Consider the following 20348-nt stretch of genomic DNA (forward strand, 5'->3'; position numbering starts at 1 on the left):
CCCTAGAAAGTGGGGTGGGTGATCCCCCTCCCGGCTTTCCGGGTCATTGATGACCTTCGGGGTTCGAAAACGCAAGGGGGTATGGAATAAAGTGGCAGGGGCTCTCCACTCTCTGAGATCCGTAAGCCTGCAGCCCCTTTCCACCCAGCCTAGGGGTCCGGAAGCGCTTCCCCTACCCATCTCATCGCAGCCTGGAGAAAGAAAACGGGCGTCAGCCCACATCCCGATCTGGGTACCCAGAACAACACCCAAACCCCACCCCGCACTGCCGGCTGAGAGCACCACCACTCGCCGCTCCACTGCTCCTGGACACACACACTCTATATCCCGGGCCCCCCACCCACACACGCAACCCAGAAGCACGCAGCGGTCGGGAGCCCCGGTCCTGCGCCCCGGGCCAGCCACACCCGCAACTTTAGCGCTTCTACCGCCGTGGCGCTTTGGGAAGCACAAGCTCACATCCCATATCCGCAGAACACGGGGTGCACGAGGGGGCTGAAGTCACCTCGGGGGCTCACAATCAGTCAGGGGCCCCTGACCCCCTACTTCGCCCATCCTAGCAAGGCGCAAGGTGAGCCCGAGAGTCCCTGCGCTGCGCTCTCCGCCCTAGCCACAGCCTCCGGGTAGGTCCGGTTGGGGCACAGCCTTGAAGGGAGAGGGAGACGCGGACAACGCTAATGGGGGAAAGTGCGGCAGCGAGTCCCAGCCCGGACTGCGGGACGCCGCTCCGGACCGGCTGGCTCCTTCCCCGCACCGCACCCCCGGCCGCGCGAGCCGCGCCGCAAAGTCGTGGGACGGCGCCTACGCCGCCCGCCCCTCCCGCCAGCCCTCACCTTGCCTCGTCGCCGCAGGAGGTGGCTGGTGAAGCCCAGGATGATCTCCGAGTCCAGGCAGAGCGCCCCCATCTCCAGCAGGCTGGGAGCCTTGCGGGGCGCGCCGCGGGGCGGCTCGGGCGGCCCGGGCAGCGCCATGGAGGAGCGAAGCGCGGGGAGCGGCCCCGAGCGCCTCCCGCCACCGCCGCCCCGCCCGCGCGCTCACTGGCCGCGCGCCCCGCCGCCGCCGCCGCGTCCCGCACCGCGCAGGGCCGCCCGCCAAGCCCTGGTCCTCCGCGGCCCGCGCCCCCGAGCCCTACGCTCGCTCTGCGCCGCGCGCCCGCGCGCTCGGGCCCCGCCCGCCCGCGCCGACAGCGCCCCCTCCGCCCGGGCGGCGAGCCAGACACCAGCCACGCGGACTGGAGGTGGGGGGCGACGGCCCCGCCCGCCACGGGGCGGAGGATGAAGGCCAGAATCGGGTCGCGGTCTGCACCCACCTGCCTCGCGCGCCCCCAGACGTCGGCGCCTACTGCCGGGTATCCGGCAGGGAGAGGGCAGCGCGGCTGCTGTAAAACCCTTCCGACTGGGGCATAATCGCAGCCCCTTCCCCCTCCAATCTGTCCTGAGGACACCGGGCGTTGGGGTCCTGGCCCATGGAAACGCTCAGAGCCCAGTGACCTGTGCACTCCACCCCGCCCACGCTCCGGAGCCCCCGTTCAACCTTGGCCTATGGACCTCCAAGGCCCACCCCAACCGGACCACGGAGCGTGTGCAGCGGGACCTGCAGTCTGCACCTCCACTCCAGGATCCCGATCCGGTGGCGTCCGGTGGCCTTCCCTGCCCGACCCCGACTCCCTGAGGGCTGGAAGATTCGGGCTGGCCGCCGGGCACGACAACTTTACTTTCAGGGTCCGGAGCTAGGGGAGGGGGTGGGCGCTCTGCCTGGGTGCAAGCTCAAGCCCGGGTCCCGCTCTCCTCCTGTGGGCTGCCCCAGCCTCGAGCGCAAGTGGGTGGGATGCCTGGCTTGAGACAGGAAGGGGGAAGGAGGATCAAGCAGGCAGAGAGGTTCGCCTAAATGCGCTAGGCCCACGCGGAAGGTCTTTGGGAGTTAAGGAAGTGTCAGGGACCCTGCCCAGGGGACATTATGCGCCTTGAGCAGGACCTGGAAGGTGAACAGGCGAGGGAAGGAGAACGTTTTCAGCAGCGCCAGCACGCACCTATGGCCTGGCTGGGGTGCTAAGGCTGGGCTAGACTTTCTGTGCTCTCTGCCCCCTGCACTCCCCTGCTCTCCCTTGGGAAGGACCATGGCCATGCCCCACAACCCCACTGCCCCAGCGCCTGAAGACCGTCCTGCTCCCCCTTCCCCTCACTCCCCCCAGTGGAGGCTGGAGGACATTGTCTCAACCTGACTCTAACCCAGAGCCCAGCACTTCCATTTGTCTCCAGCAGAATCACCATGAACGCTGGATTTGCTGACCACATGGCCGATCGTGACCACATGCTCTGTACCCACCCAGGCTTCAGGTCAGGAGAGAGGCGGGGAAGAGCTGCTTCCTCTCTGTGTCCACTATCACTCCTGGCCTGGGATCAGGGCAAGTTATAAAGGGGGCCAGAGTCCCCCCTTTCTCCCTGTCCCTGTCCAGGAGGACACTCTGGGGACTATCCACCCTCCCTCCCCCACAGGAAGAGGACTAGGGAGGACTGTCCTCTTCCCCACCCTGTCTCATCCAAGACCTTGAGCCTGGGGCGGGGGTGGGGGGCTCCCTTCAGCGGACCAAGGGCTTCTGGGAGGCCACCCGCCATGTCAGTGGATTGATTAAAGTCATTGTGGGGATTTTTTTTAACATTTAATTTACCAGGCAGGCGGCGGCTGGTCAGAACTGTCCCCAGGGAAATCTAGACCAAGGGAGCAAAACAGAAAAAACCTCCCACCATTCAGCAGGGCCCCTCTGATGGGATTAATGCCGGAACTCAGCTTCCAATCAGACCACACGCAGAAATGTTTCAGGGAGGGAGGAGGACATGGGGCTTGAGTGCTCAGATTCCTTCCCTGGGTGCTTGGAGCCCAGGGCCCTCCATACTGCCATCTCTCCCCAACCTGCTGATGCCGGCCAAGAGCCGCACACCACCACCCCACCCCCCCACCTCTCCGCGCCTTCCTGTCTCCATATGTGATGAGGTGGACGGGACCTGGAGGCAGACCAGTCCCTCCAGAGCCCACCCCACCCCCATTCACGTCCCTTCAGCCTGCGGGGTGGGAGCTAGGAGGCACCCCAGACACACTCCCACGGAAACTGAACACCTGCCAGAGGTGTCTGTAGTAATGGAAACCAGCTAGGTAGGAATGGCCAATCCTCACTTCATCCTTGGTGACACTGGATGGACGGCAGGTGGCCCCAGGACAGGGACAGGGACAGGCATGCAGTGTGCGGCACAGCCCCGTTTGCCTTTGCAGAGAAGGTTTATGCTTGTGAAGGTGGGGACCTTTCCTGGGACAGACACAAGTTAACAGGTAATGATTGTTGCCTCTGGAGAGAGTAGGGGTGGGGTTCAGGAGAAGTTTAACTTCCATTTTACACCACTTTGCATGGTTTTGACTTTTGTGGGGTTTTTAACCATCCTGTTTAGCATTTAATAAAGAGATAAGGAAGGGTTACAGGGCCTAAACTGTCCACAATAAAATGCTCCAAGGTCCTTGGCCCTAGGATCACACCTGGCATCAGAGAGACCCTCATCCTCTCCAAGAGTTGAGGGGGATGGAAAAAACCCTTCTCCTCAAGGAGGCCTCGGGACACTCCCCACACTTTCCCAAGCTTGACCAGCTCCCTGGGCTCCCCACTCACCTATCCCTCCTGGAGGCCATGTCTGGGGTGCAGGAGAGAGGGTGCCTCAGGAAGGCAGCCACAAGGGAGGCTGACCCCGGCTCAGGGTAGGGACCCCTAGTTAAGCGAGGCCCCGCCTCCTCCTCAGCACCAAGGGCAGGCTTCAGGCGGTCACTGCACCAGTTCTTCAGAGAGTGTCTGAGTGCTTAGGGGAGGGTGGTTGGCCGTGGGGTTTAGCCAACAACCGCCTGTTCTCCGGACCAGGCTCTGTCTTACACACTTGGTGGTATCCACTCATTTAGTCTGCCCAGCAGTGCCAGGCGAGGGTATTATATGATCGCTGTTTTACAGACGAGGAAATGAGGCCCAGAGTGGGGAAGTCAGTCTCCAGGTTTCACCCCAGGAGTCTGTGCTCCTAAGCCCTGTGTTTACAGCTTCCTTCCGCCTTCCCCCAAGGCCCAGCCTCAGGAGTGCGGCTGCAGAGCAAGGGACCCCAGCCCTGGCCTCGGAGCCAGGACAGAGCAGGAGCGAGGGTGGTCAGCTCTGAACTGAGCTGTGGGAGCCCAGCCAGGATCCCACAGAGGACCCTGTGTTAAGGGTTTGCTGAGTAGGGAGAGACTGGGGATGCTCGCTGGTCACCAGCTGACACAGACCTCCACAGACCTCACCCTGCGCCAGAGGAGCCCCAGGTCCAGCACAGCGGGACAGCCCAGGATGTGTGGCTTCAGCACCTTGGCCAGCGCCAGGAGGGGCCTTCTAAGGGGAGGGGGATGGGGGAGTGTCCATCACTCATTCGCTCATTCACTCTTTCAATTCAGTCATCCTGGAGTCGTCCTTGACTCCTGCTTGCTCACCGCCCCCCCAGCCCATCCATCAGGATCTTCCATCCTAATGGAATGTCAGCCCCTGGAGGGGGTTCTGCAATGCCATGCCCGCTTCAGCACAGCCACCAGGTGAACCTTTAAGAAGGCAGTGGGCTCCTTTCACTTCTTGGCCCTGGCTGACCCCTCTCCTCCTGCTGTGCACCTCCTCCGCATTCTGCTCCAGCCCCAAGGGCCTCCTCGCTGTTCCCAAATGTGCAGTCACCCCCATTTGAGCGTTTGCTCCACAGTTCCCACTGCCGGGGGGCTCTTCCCCCAGACATCCACATGCCTGCCTTTCTCCAGGTCTTTTCTTTTTCGAAATAGGGTGTTGGTCTTTCGCCCACGACAATCACAGCTCACTGCAGCCTCGGCCTCCCAGGCTCAACCGATCCTCCCACCTCAGCCTCCTGAGTAGCTGGGACCACAGGCATGCACCACCACACTGAGATGACTTTTTGATTTTTTTTGTAGAGACCGGGTTTCACTATGTTGCCCAGGCTGGTCTCGAACTCCTGGGCTCAAGCAATCCTCCTGCCTCAGCCTCCCAAAGTGCTGGGGTTATAGGCGTGAGCCACCAGGCCTTTTCTAAGCAAAGCATTCCCTGCCCACCTTACCTAAACCGTCAGGCCCGTCCTGCATCCTGCAGCCTAACCCATGTTTCCTCTCCCTCCTTAACACTTAACAGGAGCTGACTTAGATGTTTCTTACTTGTCTAGTTTATTGTCCTTCATCCCCTTTAGAATATCAGCTCCATCAGGACAGGAAACGTTTGGTTGAGCACCTGGCACAGCATTGAAGCTCATTCACATTCATTAAAGAAATAAAGGAATGCATGAACCCCAGGCTTGTTCTCTGTGCTGCCAGGTCCTGCCGCGTTCCCACTGCAGAGGGGCTCCTGTCCTTCCTATCCCAGCCTTGTCCCAGCCCTGCCACGCCCGCACCCTGTATTTTTCTCTGACCACCTCACTGGCCCCACCCTGGCTCCTCCCACCCCCCACCACACTGCACCTCTAGGCTGCAGTGCCAGACCCCACCCTCAGGATGCCTTGCCCGGGCTCCCACAGCCCAGCCCTAAGCCAGGTTGACCTCATGGGACCTGCAAGCCAGTGTGTGGCTCCCAGCCGCCCCAGCCTGAGGACTGTTCCTGGGCCCAGGTGGAAGTATTCCTGCTCTACCTGCACCTTCTCTATTCCCTGGGAGGAAATGTGTGTAGCACCAAGTGGCCTCCAAACCTTCCAGCCAGTGCCCTCAACACCAGGGTGGAGAGCCCTAGCCTCCAGCCCAGCCTGCAAGGTCCACAGCCTGGATCTCTTCCCACCGTGCTTGGCTCCCCTCTCACCTCCTACACAGGATCTGACTGCCTGAACCTCCCTCCCTGCCCACAATACCCAAGCCCTGGCAGGACTCTGGAGTCTCTACCTTCCTCAGCCACATCTGTAATGGGGACAGTGCCACTTGTGGCCAGCAGATGGCACACTTTGGCCACAGTCTGTGGCCAGAGGAAGATTAAAGCATTCTCTTGGTCCATTTCCCCTTCTACACAGATAGGAAAACTGAGGCCCTGAGACAGTGAAGGGTGCACCAGGGTATGGAGCCTAGGGCCCACCTTCAAGGCCCATGAGGCCAGCCCTGTGGCCTCACCAGTACCCCCACTCCACCTAACAGGCCTTGGCTCATCTAACCCCATATCCCTGACTTCCTTCTCCCCTCCTGTTCCTGCCTCTTCTCCCTCTACTCCTTGTAGGCTGGGCTCAGCCTCCAGCCTGAGGACAGGCAGTGACCAGGGAAGAAGGGCACCTGGATCAGAAGTCTTACCGAGTCCCCAGGCACTTTGGCTGAAGGTGCAATCTGCAAAACTTTGGGAAACCCCTTAGCACAGGTGCATTGCCTGGACAGCCCCACCAACATGCCAGAAGTGGCCCCACTGCTTCCTGAGGAGCCTGGGGGTGAATCTCATACAAAACCCCCAGCCTCCCTCAGCTCTGGATCCCCAGGGACCAGGGCTGGGCATGAAGGCAGCCTCATGAGTAGAGGCTGTGGGGGGGCGGGGGTGTATGTGTGTGTGTGAATATGGCTTACACGAGAGTGTAGAGTATTGACGCACCACACAGAGAGTGAGGTGCTGAATCAGTGAAGATGGGAATGCTGAGGGTGCCACTCCCTCAGACCCTGGGGTCCAGGCAACACCATTAACCACATCAAAGACACCACACCCTTCAGGAGCTGCCACCCGGGGCCAAACAGGATATGGCATCTCCACAACTAGTCCTGAGCATGGCCGTGAAATTTCCTCAGAGAAAGAAAATATTGACTTCCATAAACTTCAGTGCAGATGCAATTTAGAGGACAATTTAAAAAGCCCTTGGGAAATAAAAATGTAATAACAGAAATAAAATTCAAGAAAGAGGGTGAAAGACAAAATTAAGGAAACCTCCCAGAAAGTAAAGAAAAAAGAGTTGGAAAATAAGATGGGAGCATTTTTTGAATTACAGAATTAGAGTAGGAAATTTAGTGTCTGAATCACAGGCGTTCCTGAGAAGGACAGAAAAAATAAAAGTGAAGTAATAATACAAAAATATTTTCCCAGAACTAAGAGCTAGAAATCTTCAATGCCCAGCACAAGAAAGGGGGAAGAAAAGGCCAACATCTTGAAATTTCAAAATGACGCCAGGAAAAAACAAAAGATACTAAAAACTTCTGGGGGTGAGGAGGAGGATGGATCAGGAAGCCGATTGACATCTGACTTCTCAACAGAAACAATGAAAACTAGAAGACGATGGATTTCAGCGTCCAAAACTGAGGGAAAGATTCCCTGTCTAGAATTCTATACCCAGCTGGACTATTAATATCAACTTAACATAAAAGTAAAGACAAAAAGTTTTGCCTTTGATTTTTCTCTTTCTTTAAGTTCTTGGATAATGGGCTCCCCCACAGCAAGGAACTAAACCAACGAAAAAAAGGACGTGGAATCAAGGAGATGGGAGCTAACCCAAGAGAGTGTTGAATGGAGATGAAGGATGTCCACTGAACCACAGTCCCAAAAGGTCCATATTGGAGCAAGCATTAAGCACTCCCTACAGGTAGGGAGAAGGAAAAGAAGGAAGGAATTAGATTACTTCATGTATTTTAACACATTTAGAAGAAATTTAAACTTCTATCAAAGAGCATGGGGCTGGACATAGTGGCTTATGCCTGTAATCTCAGTACTTTGGGAGATCCAGGCAGGAGGATCACTTGTGACCAGGAGTTCAAGATGAGCCTGGGCGACATAGTAACACCTTGACTCTACAAAAAAAAAAAAAAAATTAAAATTAGGCATGGTGGTATGTGCCTCTAGTCTCAGCTACTCAGGAGGCTGAGGCCAGAGGATTGCTTGAACACAGGAGTTTCAGCTTGCAGTGAGCTAAAAAAATCACACCACTATACTCTAGCCTGGGTGACAGAGCAAGACACCATCTCAAAAAAAAAAAAAAATCAAAGAGCATGGGAATTATTCATAATACAAAATATAATTATACCAATTTTAAAATAAAACAAATTTTAAGTGTAAAGCTACATCAGAAAAGAACTGTGATCATAGTATGCTAAAAGGCTCAGTTGTTAATCATCTTTACATAGCTCACAATCCTAATGTAAACTCTGAATGCTGATTTAATCAAAAATTGTGACCAAGCTATAAGGATAGGAGTAGGGTGGACAGAGAAAATGATCAGAGTGATATAAAATCCTCAGCTTCCATAGTAGATCCCTAGAAGGACATAAAACTGAAAAGTAAAAATTTCAGGAAAAGTGGGTTATTTGGAATACAGAAGTAAACAGGAGAAGCAGCTAAAAGAGGTCACTGCCGAGAAGTGGGACTTGAGGTAGGAATAGGTGGGGCAGGAGGCTTCTGTTTTTCTTCCAACACTTATGATCATTTGACGTATTAAATTATATACTGTTTAAATTTCATTTTAAAGTAATTATTTGTTTAATTTAAATATGTAGATTTATACTTCTGAGTAACTCCCAGAAGAAATCCCAATGGAAATTATAAAGAAAGCAAGTGAATGAATACTACCTATCACCATGTGCAGTCTGAGACCAAAGTGGTTCTCAAAGGAAAATTAAATCCTTACATATGTCTATTATGAGACAAGAAGGAGTATTAATAAAGGCTAAATGACACTTTGGGAGGCCGAGGTGGGTGGATCACCTGGGGTCAGGAGTTCCAAGACCAGCCTGACCAACATGGTGAAACCCTGTCTCTACTAAAAATACAAAAATTAGCTGGGCATGGTGGCACCCACCTATAATCCCAGCTACTCGAGAGGCTGAGGCAGGAGAATCGCTTGAATCCGGGAGGCAGAGGTTGCAGTGAGCTGAGATCATGCCACTGCACTCCAGCCTGGGCGACAGAGCGAGACTCTGTCTCAGAAAAATAAATTAATAAATAAAAAGACTAGATAAGCCAGACTTTGCAAAATGTGCTACCAAGTGCTGCCTTAGCCATGGAGTGTTGCTTAGCCTGTGTGTTGGCGTGTCTTTCCAATAAACTATTCAGTCAGGAGGATAATTTGGGCAAAAAAAAATTTTTTTTTTTTGAGATGGAGTCTCGTTCTGTCACCCAGGCTGGAGTGCAGTGGCGCGATCTCAGCTCACTGCAAGCTCTGCCTTCCAGGTTCACACCATTGTGCTGCCTCAGCCTCCCGAGTAGCTGGGACTACAGGCGCCCGCCACCACACCTGGCTAATTTTTTTTTGTATTTTAGTAGAGACGGGGTTTCACTGTGTTAGCCAGGATGGTCTCGATCTCCTGACCTCATGATCCACCCGTCTCAGCCTCCCAAAGTGCTGGGATTACAGGCGTGAGCCACCGCGCCTGGCCAGGGCAAAATTTTAACTGGAACTAAAGGAAGGCTGGCAGGGAGTGAGGTAGGGGAGGGGAATACCTGGAGAGTCTCCTCAGAAGGGACTGAGTTGGGCCAGGCGTGGTGGCTCATGCCTGTAATCCCAGCACTTTGGGAGGCTGAGGCGGGTGGATCACAAGGTCAGGAGATCGAGACCATCCTGGGTAACACGGTGAAACCCCATCTCTACTAAAAATACAAAAAATTAGCCGGTCGTGGTGGTGGGTGCCTGTAATCCCAACTACTTGGGAGGCTGAGGCAGGAGAATGGCGTGAACCCAGGAGGCAGAGCTTGCAGTGAGCCGAGATTGTGCCACTGCCCTCCAACCTGGGCAACAGAGCAAGACTCTATCTCAAAAAAAAAAAAAAAAAAAGGCGGGGGGACTGAATTGGCTGTATTACTTAGACATCATCAAGTGGCCACTTCTAAAGGTAGCCTCTCCTGCATGGTACTTCTGCTGACCCCAAGCCTTCAAGGAAGATGTATGAGTATGTGAAATGGTACATACGTATACAACTTGCTTATGATGGGTGAGCACACGTCCCATCCCTGAGCCAGTTGGTACATCTGAGCCACTAGGAGAATGCAGCAAGTGGTGTGAGGAGTCTGGCAGAGCTCTGGCTCCAAATGAAGGCATAACAGAGAGCATGGCAGAGGCCACCAGGGCGTACCTGCAACAACATTGGCAGGCCCTGGAGACAGCCACAAATGTCTCAGGAAAAGGAATGTGGTTTTAAAAAAATGTCAACAGTCCACAGGTAGGAGTATGAGCCAGTGTTCTTGGTGTAATAAGAAGATGGGTTAGGACTTTCACTCTGGGCCAAGATAAAGTAACAGAGACCAGATTTATACTCCCACCAGAAATAACTTAAACATTGGACAAAGTATATGAAACACCAGTTTACAGACATTGTCTATCAGGCAGGACAGGAGAGTGATCCCTGAGAGCAGGAAAACAAAGGTGAGCCCTGACCGCCCCAGCCCACTGCCTGGAGAGAAGACAGGCCTCAGCATGAAAAGGGAGGACCCAGAAGGGGCCCACAGGTACCCCTAAACAGAGGAGACAGAGTTGAGAGTCTGGAAAGACCAAAGTGGCTAGAGAATGCAGAATAGAGTATGCACAAAAACTTAGTTCTGGAGATCTGCAGAGAGTGCCCCTTAAATCTTCAGCTGAGTATGGATCAACCCATGAGGGTGCATAAATTACCCATGGCTTTGGATAAAACCACCTAAAAGGAGTTGAGGGAAAGCTGCCCACATTCCAAACCATGCTGGGAGCTAAAGCAGATGTTTGTGTACCTATGTTCATTGCAGCATTACTCACAGCAGCCAACAGATGGAAGCAACCCAAGTGTCTGCCAGTAGATGAATGGATAAACAAAATGTGGTATATCCATACATGGAATATTACTCAGCCTTTAAAAAGGAAGAAAATTCTGACACATAGTACAACACGGATGAACCTTGAAGTTGCTATGCTAAGTGAAATAAGCCAGTCAAAAAAGGACACATGCCACAGGATTCCATTTAGATGAGGTCCCTAAAGTCATCAAATTCATAGAGACAGAAAGGAGAATGATGGTTGCCAGGGACTGGGGAAGGGGAAATGAGGAGTTATTGTTTGCAAGGTAGAGAGTTTCAGTTTGGGAAGATGAAAAGTTACAGAGCTAGCTGGTAGCAGGTGGTTGCACAACCATGTGAGTGTACTTAATGCCATGAACTGTACACTTAAAAATGGATAAAATGGTAAATTTTACATTATGTATTTCCTCAATTTTTTTTAAATTAAAAAAAAAAAAGTTAAACCCATGGTGGGAATAGTTCTGTTCCCACCAACCAGAAGGAAAAAGTCTTATCATTTAGAAGACATAGGGTAGACTACTCAGAAAAGTTGCCTCACTTTTGGGGAAAAATTAGTCCCATAATAAAGGATGAACTGGTTCCACTTAACAGAGCTAAAAGCAAGCCTCAAAAGGATCAAGCAATTTCACAAGTATTTACAAGTAATTTAACTATGTCCCCAAACAAAGCTCACAAATATTTATAGGAAATGAAATTATCCAGCACCCAACAATGTAAAATTCACAATGTTTAGCAACCAACAAAAATAACCAGGCATGCAAAGAAACAGAAAAATACATGATGAGAAGAAAAAAACCTATCCGTAGAACCCCAAAATGAAGCAGATGATGTAATTCATAGACAAGAACATTAAATGTTTTTATAACTATATTTCAATATGTTCAAGAAGATATCGAAACATTGAGAAGATATAAAACAGACCTAATTAAACTTAAGAAGTAGTTATTTGGATAGCAATAGGAACTATTCAAAATGAAACAAGAAAACCCAAAAGACTATTTTAAAAAATGAACAGAGCTACAGTGATCTTTGGGACAACTTTAAGTGGCCTGATAGATACGTAATGAAAATGCCAGGCCGGGCGCGGTGGCTCAAGCCTGTAATCCCAGCACTTTGGGAGGCCGAGGCGGGTGGATCACGAGGTCAGGAGATCGAGACTATCCTGGCTAACATGGTGAAACCCCGTCTCTACTAAAAATACAAAAACCTAGCCGGGCGTGGTGGCGGGCGCCTGTAGTCTCAGCTACTTGGGAGGCTGAGGCGGGAGAATGGCGTGAACCCGGGAGGCGGAGCTTGCAGTGAGTGGAGATCACGCCACTGCACTCCAGCCTGGGAGACACAGCGAGACTCCGTCTCAAAAAAAAAAAAAAAAAAAAAAAAAAAAATGCCAGAAAAGGGATAGGAGTTTGTAAACAATATTTAAAGAAATAATGGCTGAAAACTTTCAGAATTTGGTGAAAAACATAAACTCACACATCCAAGAATCTCAATGAACCTCAAGCACAAGAAACATGAAGAAAACATCAAGGCATATAATCAGATTTCTGAAAACAAATGAAAAAGGGAAAATCTTAACTACATGGTAGAGGGGAGGAATATTAAATGCAAATGAACAAAGATTAGAATGACAGCATTGTTCTCATCAGAAGTAATGCAAGCCAGAAGACACTGGAACAACTTTAATGTAGTGAAAAAAGAAAAAAAAAAAAAACACTTTCAATCTAGAATTCCATAGCCAATGAAAATACGTTTCAAAACCACATGCAAAATAAAGATGTTTCAGACATTGAAAAGGTGAATAATTTATCAACAGCAGACCTGCACTACCAGAAATGTTAAAGAAGTCTTCCAGGCATAAAGCAAAGTACACCAAATGGAAATCTGGATCAACACAAAGGAGCACCAGAAATGGTACATATGCTGGCAAAAAATAAAATATTTTGGCCAGGCATGGTGGCTCACACCTGTAATCCCAGCACTTTGGGAGGCCAAGGCAGATGAATCACCTGAGGTCAGGAGTTCAAGACTAGCCTGGCCAACACAGCGAAACCCCGTCACTACTAAAACTCCAAGAATTAGCTGGGCATGGTGGTGCATGCCTATAGTATCAGCTACTTGGGAAGCTAAGGCAGGAGAATCGCTTGAACCCGGGAGGCGGAGGTTTCAGTGAGCCAAGATCACGCCACTGTACTCCAGCCTGGGTGAAAGTGTGAGACTTCGTCTCAAAAAATAAATAAAATAAAATAAAATCTTTTTCCTCTCATTTTTACATATCTTTAAGAGATAACTGACTAAAGAAAAAACTATATTGTAGGGCTTAGAACATATATAGAAATAAATTGAAGAATAACAATAGTGGCCGGGCGCGGTGGCTCAAGCCTGTAATCCCAGCACTTTGGGAGGCCGAGACGAGTGGATCACGAGGTCAGGAGATCAAGACCAACCTGGCTAACACAGTGAAACCCCATCTCTACTAAAAAATACAAAAAACTAGCCAGGCGAGGTGGCAGGCGCCTGTAGTCCCAGCTACTCGGGAGGCTGAGACAGGAGAATGGTGTAAACCCAGGAGGCAGAGCTTGCAGTGAGCTGAGATCTGGCCACTGCACTCCAGCCTGGGCGACAAAGCAAGACTCCGTCTCAAAAAAAAAAAAAGAATAACAATAGCACAAGGCCTGGGAGGGAGAAATGGAAGTGTTCCATTATGTATCTATAAGGCTGCAAGATTCTAATACTATACATAATTTTTTACACTGCACATAAATTGGTATAATATTATTTTAAAATGGAATGTGATAAGTTAAAGATGTATATGTGAGTCCTAAAGCAAACAATGAAAAAACATATCAAAGAGTTGTAGCTAATACGACAACAAAGGGTATAAATTTGAATCATAAAATAGTCCATCAATCCAAAAGAAGGCAAAAAAATAAATAGAGAACAAAAAATGAATAGGACAGAAAGAAAATAAAGAGCAAGATGATAGATCAAAATTCAAATATGTCAATAATCACAGTAAATGTAAATGGTCTAAATATCTCAATTAGAAGGCAGAGATTGTCTGACCAAATAAAAAAATAAGATCCAACTATGTGCTACCTACAAAAAAAAAGCTTAAATGTAAAAAGAGAAACAGGTTAAATGTAAAAGGATAAGGCCAGGTGCGGTGGCTCACGCCTGTAATCCCAGCACTTTGGGAGGCTGAGGCGGGTGGATCTCGAGGTCAGGAGATTGAGACCATCCTGGCTAAAATGGTGAAACCACGTCTCTACTACAAATACAAAAAAATTAGCCGGCGTGGTGGCGGGCACCTGTAGTCCCAGCTACTCGGGAAGCTGAGGCAGAAGAATGGCACGAACCCAGGAGGCGGAGCTTGCAGTGAGCGGAGATCGCACCACTGCACTTCAGCCTGGGTGACAGAGCCAGACTCCGTCTCAAAAAAAAAAAAAAAAAAAGTAACAGGATACAAAAAGAAACACATTAACACTAATCGAAAGAAAGTTGGAATGCCTGTATTAATAACAAAAAGGTAAATTTCAGAGCAAAGAATATAATCAATGATAAAGAAAGCAATTTCATAATGGTAAAAGGCTTATTTCAAGAAGAGGACAAAGGAATTATAAATGTTTATTCTCAATATGACAGAGGTCCAGATATACATGAAGCAAAAGTGAATAGAACTGAAAGGAGAAATGGGCCAATCCACAGTTATAGTTGGAGACTTTAACACTCCTCTCTCAGTAACTGATAAAACAGCTAGACAGAAAATCTTAAGGATACAGTTGGCTTGAACAACACTATCAACCAACTTAACCTAGTTGATATTTATAGAACAGTACTCCCAATGACAGAAAAATACACATTATTTTTCAGTACACACAAAACATTTACCAAAATAAAACGCATTATGGGCCATAAAACAAGTCCAATAAACTTAATAGAACTCAAGTAATACAGAGTATGGTTTCTGACTATGATGGAATTAAATTAGAAATCAATATCAGAAAGAGACTGTGAAAATTCTCAAATATTTTGAAACTAAATTATACACTCCCAGGCTGGGTGTGGTGGCTCATGCCTATAATCCGAGCTCTTTGGGAGGCCAAGGCTGGTGTATCACCTGAGCCCAGGAGTTTGAGACCAGCCTGGGCAATATGACAAAACCCCATGTCTACAAAAAATACAAAAATTAGCCAGGCATGGTGGTGCACACCTGTAGTCCCAGCTACTCCAGGGGTTGAGGTGGAAGGATTGCTTAAGCCTGGCAGGTAGAAGTTGTGGTAAGTGGAGATCGCGCCACTGCACTCCAACCTGGGAAACAGACTCAGACTCATCAAAAAAAAAAAAAAAAAAAAAAGAAAGAGAGAGAAGAAAGAAGAAAGAAAGAAGAGAACGAGAGAGAAAGAAGAAAGAAAGAAGAAAAGAAAGGAAGGAAGGAAGGGAGGGAGGGAGGAAGAAAGAAAGAAAAGAAAGGCACTTCTAGATAATCCAACTGTCAAAGAAAAATTCAAAAGGGGAATTAGCAAATATTTTAAAGTGAATGAACCTGAAAGCACAATATATCTAAATTTGTGTAATGGAGCTAAAACCAAAAGCTGATTCTTTCCCAAAACTGATAAAAATTATAAGCCTCTATCCAGACGGATCAAGAAAAAAAGAGAAAACAAGTAATTAATTCTAAGAATGAGAAAGGGTTCATCACCACAGAGTCTACAGATATTAAAAGATAATAATGGAATAGTATGTATAACTTTATACCAATAAATTCAACAATTTAGATTAAATAAATCCTGTAAAATATCCAAACTACTAAAACTCACTCAAGAAGAAATAGATATACTGAATGGTCCTATATCTAGGAAATATGTTGAATTTGGAGTTCTTTCCAACAAAGAAAACTCCAGGGGTGGGAGGAGTTGGGGAAGTAAAGAGGGATCACCAAGGGCTGTATGAACCCTGCAGGTAGCTGTGTTTGGTCTGTTTAGCATCTTGACTGTGGTCATGGTTTCACAGATGTGCACATATGTGTCAAGAGTCATCAAATTGTACACTGTAAACCTGTGCACTTTACCGTATGTCAGTGGCATTACAATAAACCCAAGAAAAACAGTGACACCCCTGACAAAGACTGGAGGGCTCAAGGCAACTCTGCTTCTATGTGTGCCCTCCCAGCACAACTTTGCTCCCCTGGCAGCCTCAGAACCACAAAAAAGATGTTCAGAAAGCCAGTCACAGTGACCCCACAGCCCTATGATGGATCTGCTGTCCCATGGGGCTTATCTAGTCACGTAGAAAGGAGTCATCATCTGTCCTCTCTCTGATTATTCTCAACTGCAAATACATTGCCATGGCTCGAGTGCTTGTGACCCCTCCAAAATTCATGTTGAAACTTAATCCCCAGTGCAACAGGATGAAGAGCTGAGGCCTTCAGTGGATGATGAGGTCATGAGTGCTCCACCCTCATGGGTAGGATTTGTGCCTTATAAAAGGGCATGAGGGGGCGAGTTTGCCCTTCCCGTCCTTTCTACTGTTCATCCCTTCTGTTGTGTGAGGACATGATGTCCCTCCCCTCCAGGGCATGCACACAAGACACCAACTTGGAGACAGAGACTGAGACCTCACAAGATATTGAACCTGCCGGCACCTTGATCTTGGACTTCCAGCCTACAGATCTGTAAGAAATAAATTTCTCATGGTTCTTTATAATTTATCCATCTCAGAGGTTTTGTTACAGCAGCACAAATGGCCTGAGACCCGCATATACAATCAGATTCCGTGAGCCTCGAGTGGGCACTCCCAGACCCTGGCCTGGCAAGTTACCTGTGCAGCAGGGGCTGTGGACTCCTCTGGGGAAGGACAGAGAAGCTAAGATGAAAATTCTGCTCTAGGCTCCTGCTCCCAGGGGAGTAGAGGCCAGGACACCACCCATAGCCGCAAATTCAGGGCCTGTCTCCCCTTCCTCCAGCCTGTCTCTCTTCCTGAGGTCTCTCGCCTAAGACAGCTGCTCTCAGCCTTGGGCAGGCTCGCCTGGGAACGTGGTGAAGACCCAGATCCCTGCTGCCCGTCCTACTCACTGAGCCCGGGCCTCTGTGGTGAGTCAGAACCTCTGCCTTCGCATACTGGTTTAGCTACTTTAACAGAGACCAAAAAAACACTGGCTTTAAAAGGCAGAAGGTTCCTTTCTCTTGTGGTAAAGACAAGCTGTTCAGCTGTCCAAGTGGGCAGGGCAGTGTGTGCATGAGTTTGCCCCAGACTCAGAAGATTCCAAGAATGTTTCAGTGCCAAATCTGGAAACATGCAGGCACACCTGGACAGGTGGGTCAGCAGGGATGCTTTGCCCTGCCCTGGCGTGGCCCTCCAGTGGCACAGCTGGCACATCTCAGCGCCACACTGCCCCAGTTCCACCCAGAAGTTGCATCTGCCTCTGTTCACACTTCCCTGGGCAGAACGGTGGCATGTGTCTCTACTAGCAGCCCAGGAGCCCCACATGCCCAGCTTCCCTTCAGGAATTCCGTGGCTGAAGGAATGGACCCCAAGGAGCCATCCTTCACCTGAGTCAGAGGCAGAGGCTGGAGAGGCTGGAGTGGAGGGGCTGGGGTGCCAGGAAGCACAGGTCTAGTCTCAGCAAAGTAGGGGCCTGGCCTCCTGGTGTCCCCAGGGACCAAGCAGGGTCTTGTTGTGAGACCACACCTCATTGCCCCCTGGGGCCTTCCACTGGTCCTCCAAGGCCCTGGCTGAAATTCGGCCTCTCCAAGGATCCCCCACTGGCCCTCCCACCACGTCAGCCCCAGTGACAGCTTTAGCTCTGCCCAGCTGAGCACTCAGGAAGTTTGCTGCATCATCTAAGAGGAAGCTCCAGCGAGCTCCATGTTATCCTACAGAAGGAAGAAATAGGTCCTCCAAGGGGATAAGGGATTTGCCTAGGTCACTTGCTTGTAGGCATAGAACTGGGGTTTGAATGCGTGACAGACTCTCGGTCCCCTGTGCCAGGGGCAGGGAGAGTGGAGGAAGGTACCTCTGCCTCTTCAACCCCTCAGGCCTCCCACCTTGCCCATTCTCCTGGCCAGGTCCCCAGGGCTAGCCTACAGGCTCCAGCGGGAATGGGTGGGAGCCAGCCAAGGCACCAGTGTTGTGGTGAGTGGGAGGAGCGGGAGCAGGCTGGAGCCCCTGAAAGTGGGGCCCCTGGGAGCCAAGCCCTTTCCCCAGCCTGGCTCCTTGAGGCAGTGCAGCTCAAACCCGAGGGGGTGGTCTGGCCCAGTGGCCCAGGGGAGGTCACTGCAATGAGAAAGCTGGTGTCAGGGGCTGGGGGCTTCCCTGGAGAGCAAAGTGCCAGAGGCAGAGTTGAGGGGAGGGCCGTGGGTAAGGACCAGGCCCCTCCACCAACCATCCTCATTTCTGCTTCTCTGAGATTAGAAAGAAAAGGGTGGCTTGCTTTCGAGGGAGAAACCACACTGAGACCTGGGGGGGAAGGACAAGCACCCCCAGGGACATAGTGATGCTTTGGAACGTGTTTATTGTTATCAGTCTAAATTGGACAGACAGACACCAGACAGAATGCTTCCAAGCTGCAGAACAGGGACACAGCCGCGATCCCCCACCTGAGCCTCAGCCTCTCTCATGAGGCTGCTGAGGGTTGAGGGCCCATACAGAGGGCGTGGGGGAACATGCTTGTAAAATGAAATGGCTGCAAGGGGCCGTGGTGGTCAGGAGGCAGCAGCTGGGGAGGACACTGGACGCTGCCAAGGCCCCAGGCTCTGAAGGCAGAGCCTGAGAAGTGGCCACAGTGGCATTTGCTGGGCAACAGAGGAGGTGCTGGCCAGTGGTGGATGCTTTCCCGGGAACTGCACTCCCCCCACCTGGGTGGCCAGTGGATCCTGCTGTCCTGCAGCTGGTCCTCTTCTGGAGCAGCCCTCCACAGTCACCTCCTGTCTCCTCACATCAACCCCCCACGTGTGCAGGTCGGGCTCAGAGAGGGCAGGTGACTGGCCCAAGGCCACCCTAGCAGGCCTCAAACCCAGGCCTGTCTGACCCATCTCCCAGGACTCCCCGCAGCTCTCTAAACAGTGGGTGAGGAGGTGGGGACTGGAGGGGGACCCTCCATCCCAGAAGACGCAGCAGGCCGGCAGCACCAGGCAGAAGACCCTGGCCCCTGGCTGGAGGTGGGGACGGATTCAACCCTTTGCTGAGTCCCTCCCAGGACCGCCTGGGGCTTCACACGCAGGCTGGCGCCTAGACCTCTCGGGTGGGCCCTACCACGAGGTTCCAAGGAGGCTCTGGCGAAGGCACCTGTCATCGTGGGCGCCGCTTCTCCTCTACCTGGATGTGGTCTCCAAACTTCCTCCCCACCCCTAGTTTCTGTGCCTCGAGATCCTTCATGAGTCTAGCGCGCACTCGTAGGAGCCGCGCAGCGCTCCCTAAGGCCTCAGTGAGTGGAGAAGCTCTGGGGAGCGGGCAGCGGGAACCATCGGTCGGCCAGCAGGGTGTGGCTGCTGGCAGCCTGGTCGGCAGCTTCCAGGAAGCCCAGGGCAAGGAGCGCTCCTCAACCCTACGGGCCCATCGCCCGTTCCTCGCTGGGAATTCCACGGAGTTTCGAGGTGGGGGCCAGCGGGGCTCAGGAGGGTGGCGGCGGCGTCTCCAGGCCGGCAGCGCGCCAGGAGCGTGGGCGACCCAGCGCACCCCCACCCGGCGGTTCCCAGAGCACAGCCCGGCCGCGCCCGGCCACCTCCCAGCAGCACTCGGCTCTCAGGCCGAGGGTCTTCCCTGGCAGCAGGTGGAGCCAGCCAGGCCCTGGGGGCTGCGGGGTGCGGCGCATAGGACGGCCGACCTGGAGCGCGGAGCGGGTCCGTGGGCCCCTCTGGACTGGTCGCCGGCGCGCCCCTGGCTGTGACTCTGACTCCAGGCTGCGCATGGGACGTTCCGTCGCTGTCGCCGTGCCCGCCGGGACTAGTGGTCCTAAACATTTCACAATTGCGCTACAGAACTGTTGAACTGTTAAGAACCACTGGACCCAGCGCGCGAGTCCCCAGCACCGTCGGTTCGCCGAGCTGTGGAGAGAGGAGGCCACGACGCCCTTGGGACCGACCGCGTCGCCTGCGGATCCTGGGGACCGGCCCCTGCGCCCAGATCCCCGCTGGTCGTGCACCCACTGCCCTGCTGCAGCCACCCGGCCCCGACGCCGTACCGGACGCAATGGCCTGGCGCTGGGGGATTCCAGCCGCCAAGCCCAGCCCCGCCGCGTCTTCCCAGACCCCGGCGTCCCCTCGTCCTGCGGGCCCCGCGTGGCAGGGCAGCTGAGCTCCGAGCGGCAGCGGCCAGCGCGGCGGCGCCTTTTATGCCGCGTGGCCGCCCTTCCCGGCGCCGGAATGCGCCCGCGCCGTGCTGGCCGGACCGGTTTTTCCGGGCGGGGCGGCTCCCGGGCCCACAGGTCCCGCGACTGATCCTCCACGGCCCGGGGACCTGCTCCGTGCGCCCGCGCGGGGGTGGCCCTGACTCAGCGGCCGCCCCGCCCCACCTGGCGCCCCAGCCTCCAGTGCCGGGCCTGGGCGCACCTGGCCTCCCGGGTTCTGGGTCCCTGCCGGGCCACGCCCGCACCGTCTGGTCTGGG

The 20348-nt window shown here is 52.2% G+C and overlaps 3 protein-coding genes across 42 annotated transcripts in view; 1 reads left to right on the top strand and 2 right to left on the bottom strand.

Moving 5' to 3' along the window:
* KIF26A (kinesin family member 26A) overlaps window positions 1-555 on the bottom strand; it is a 42733-nt gene extending 42178 nt beyond the window's left edge. Inside the window, exons 1-2 of the mRNA XM_050797097.1 lie at window positions 547-555; window positions 349-438 (exon numbers count right to left, since the gene is read on the bottom strand). Of these exons, the coding sequence (XP_050653054.1) occupies window positions 349-438; window positions 547-555 (99 nt within the window). The remainder of the gene's footprint in view (window positions 1-348; window positions 439-546) is intronic.
* Window positions 1-20348, bottom strand: part of SIVA1 (SIVA1 apoptosis inducing factor) — a 692134-nt gene that overhangs the window by 631256 nt on the left and 40530 nt on the right. The gene's annotated exons all lie outside the window — the stretch shown is intronic.
* Window positions 1-20348, top strand: part of ATP5MJ (ATP synthase membrane subunit j) — an 819915-nt gene that overhangs the window by 599735 nt on the left and 199832 nt on the right. The gene's annotated exons all lie outside the window — the stretch shown is intronic.

Source organism: Macaca thibetana, chromosome 7 (genome assembly GCF_024542745.1).
Source record: "Macaca thibetana thibetana isolate TM-01 chromosome 7, ASM2454274v1, whole genome shotgun sequence".
Lineage (NCBI taxonomy): Eukaryota > Metazoa > Chordata > Mammalia > Primates > Cercopithecidae > Macaca > Macaca thibetana.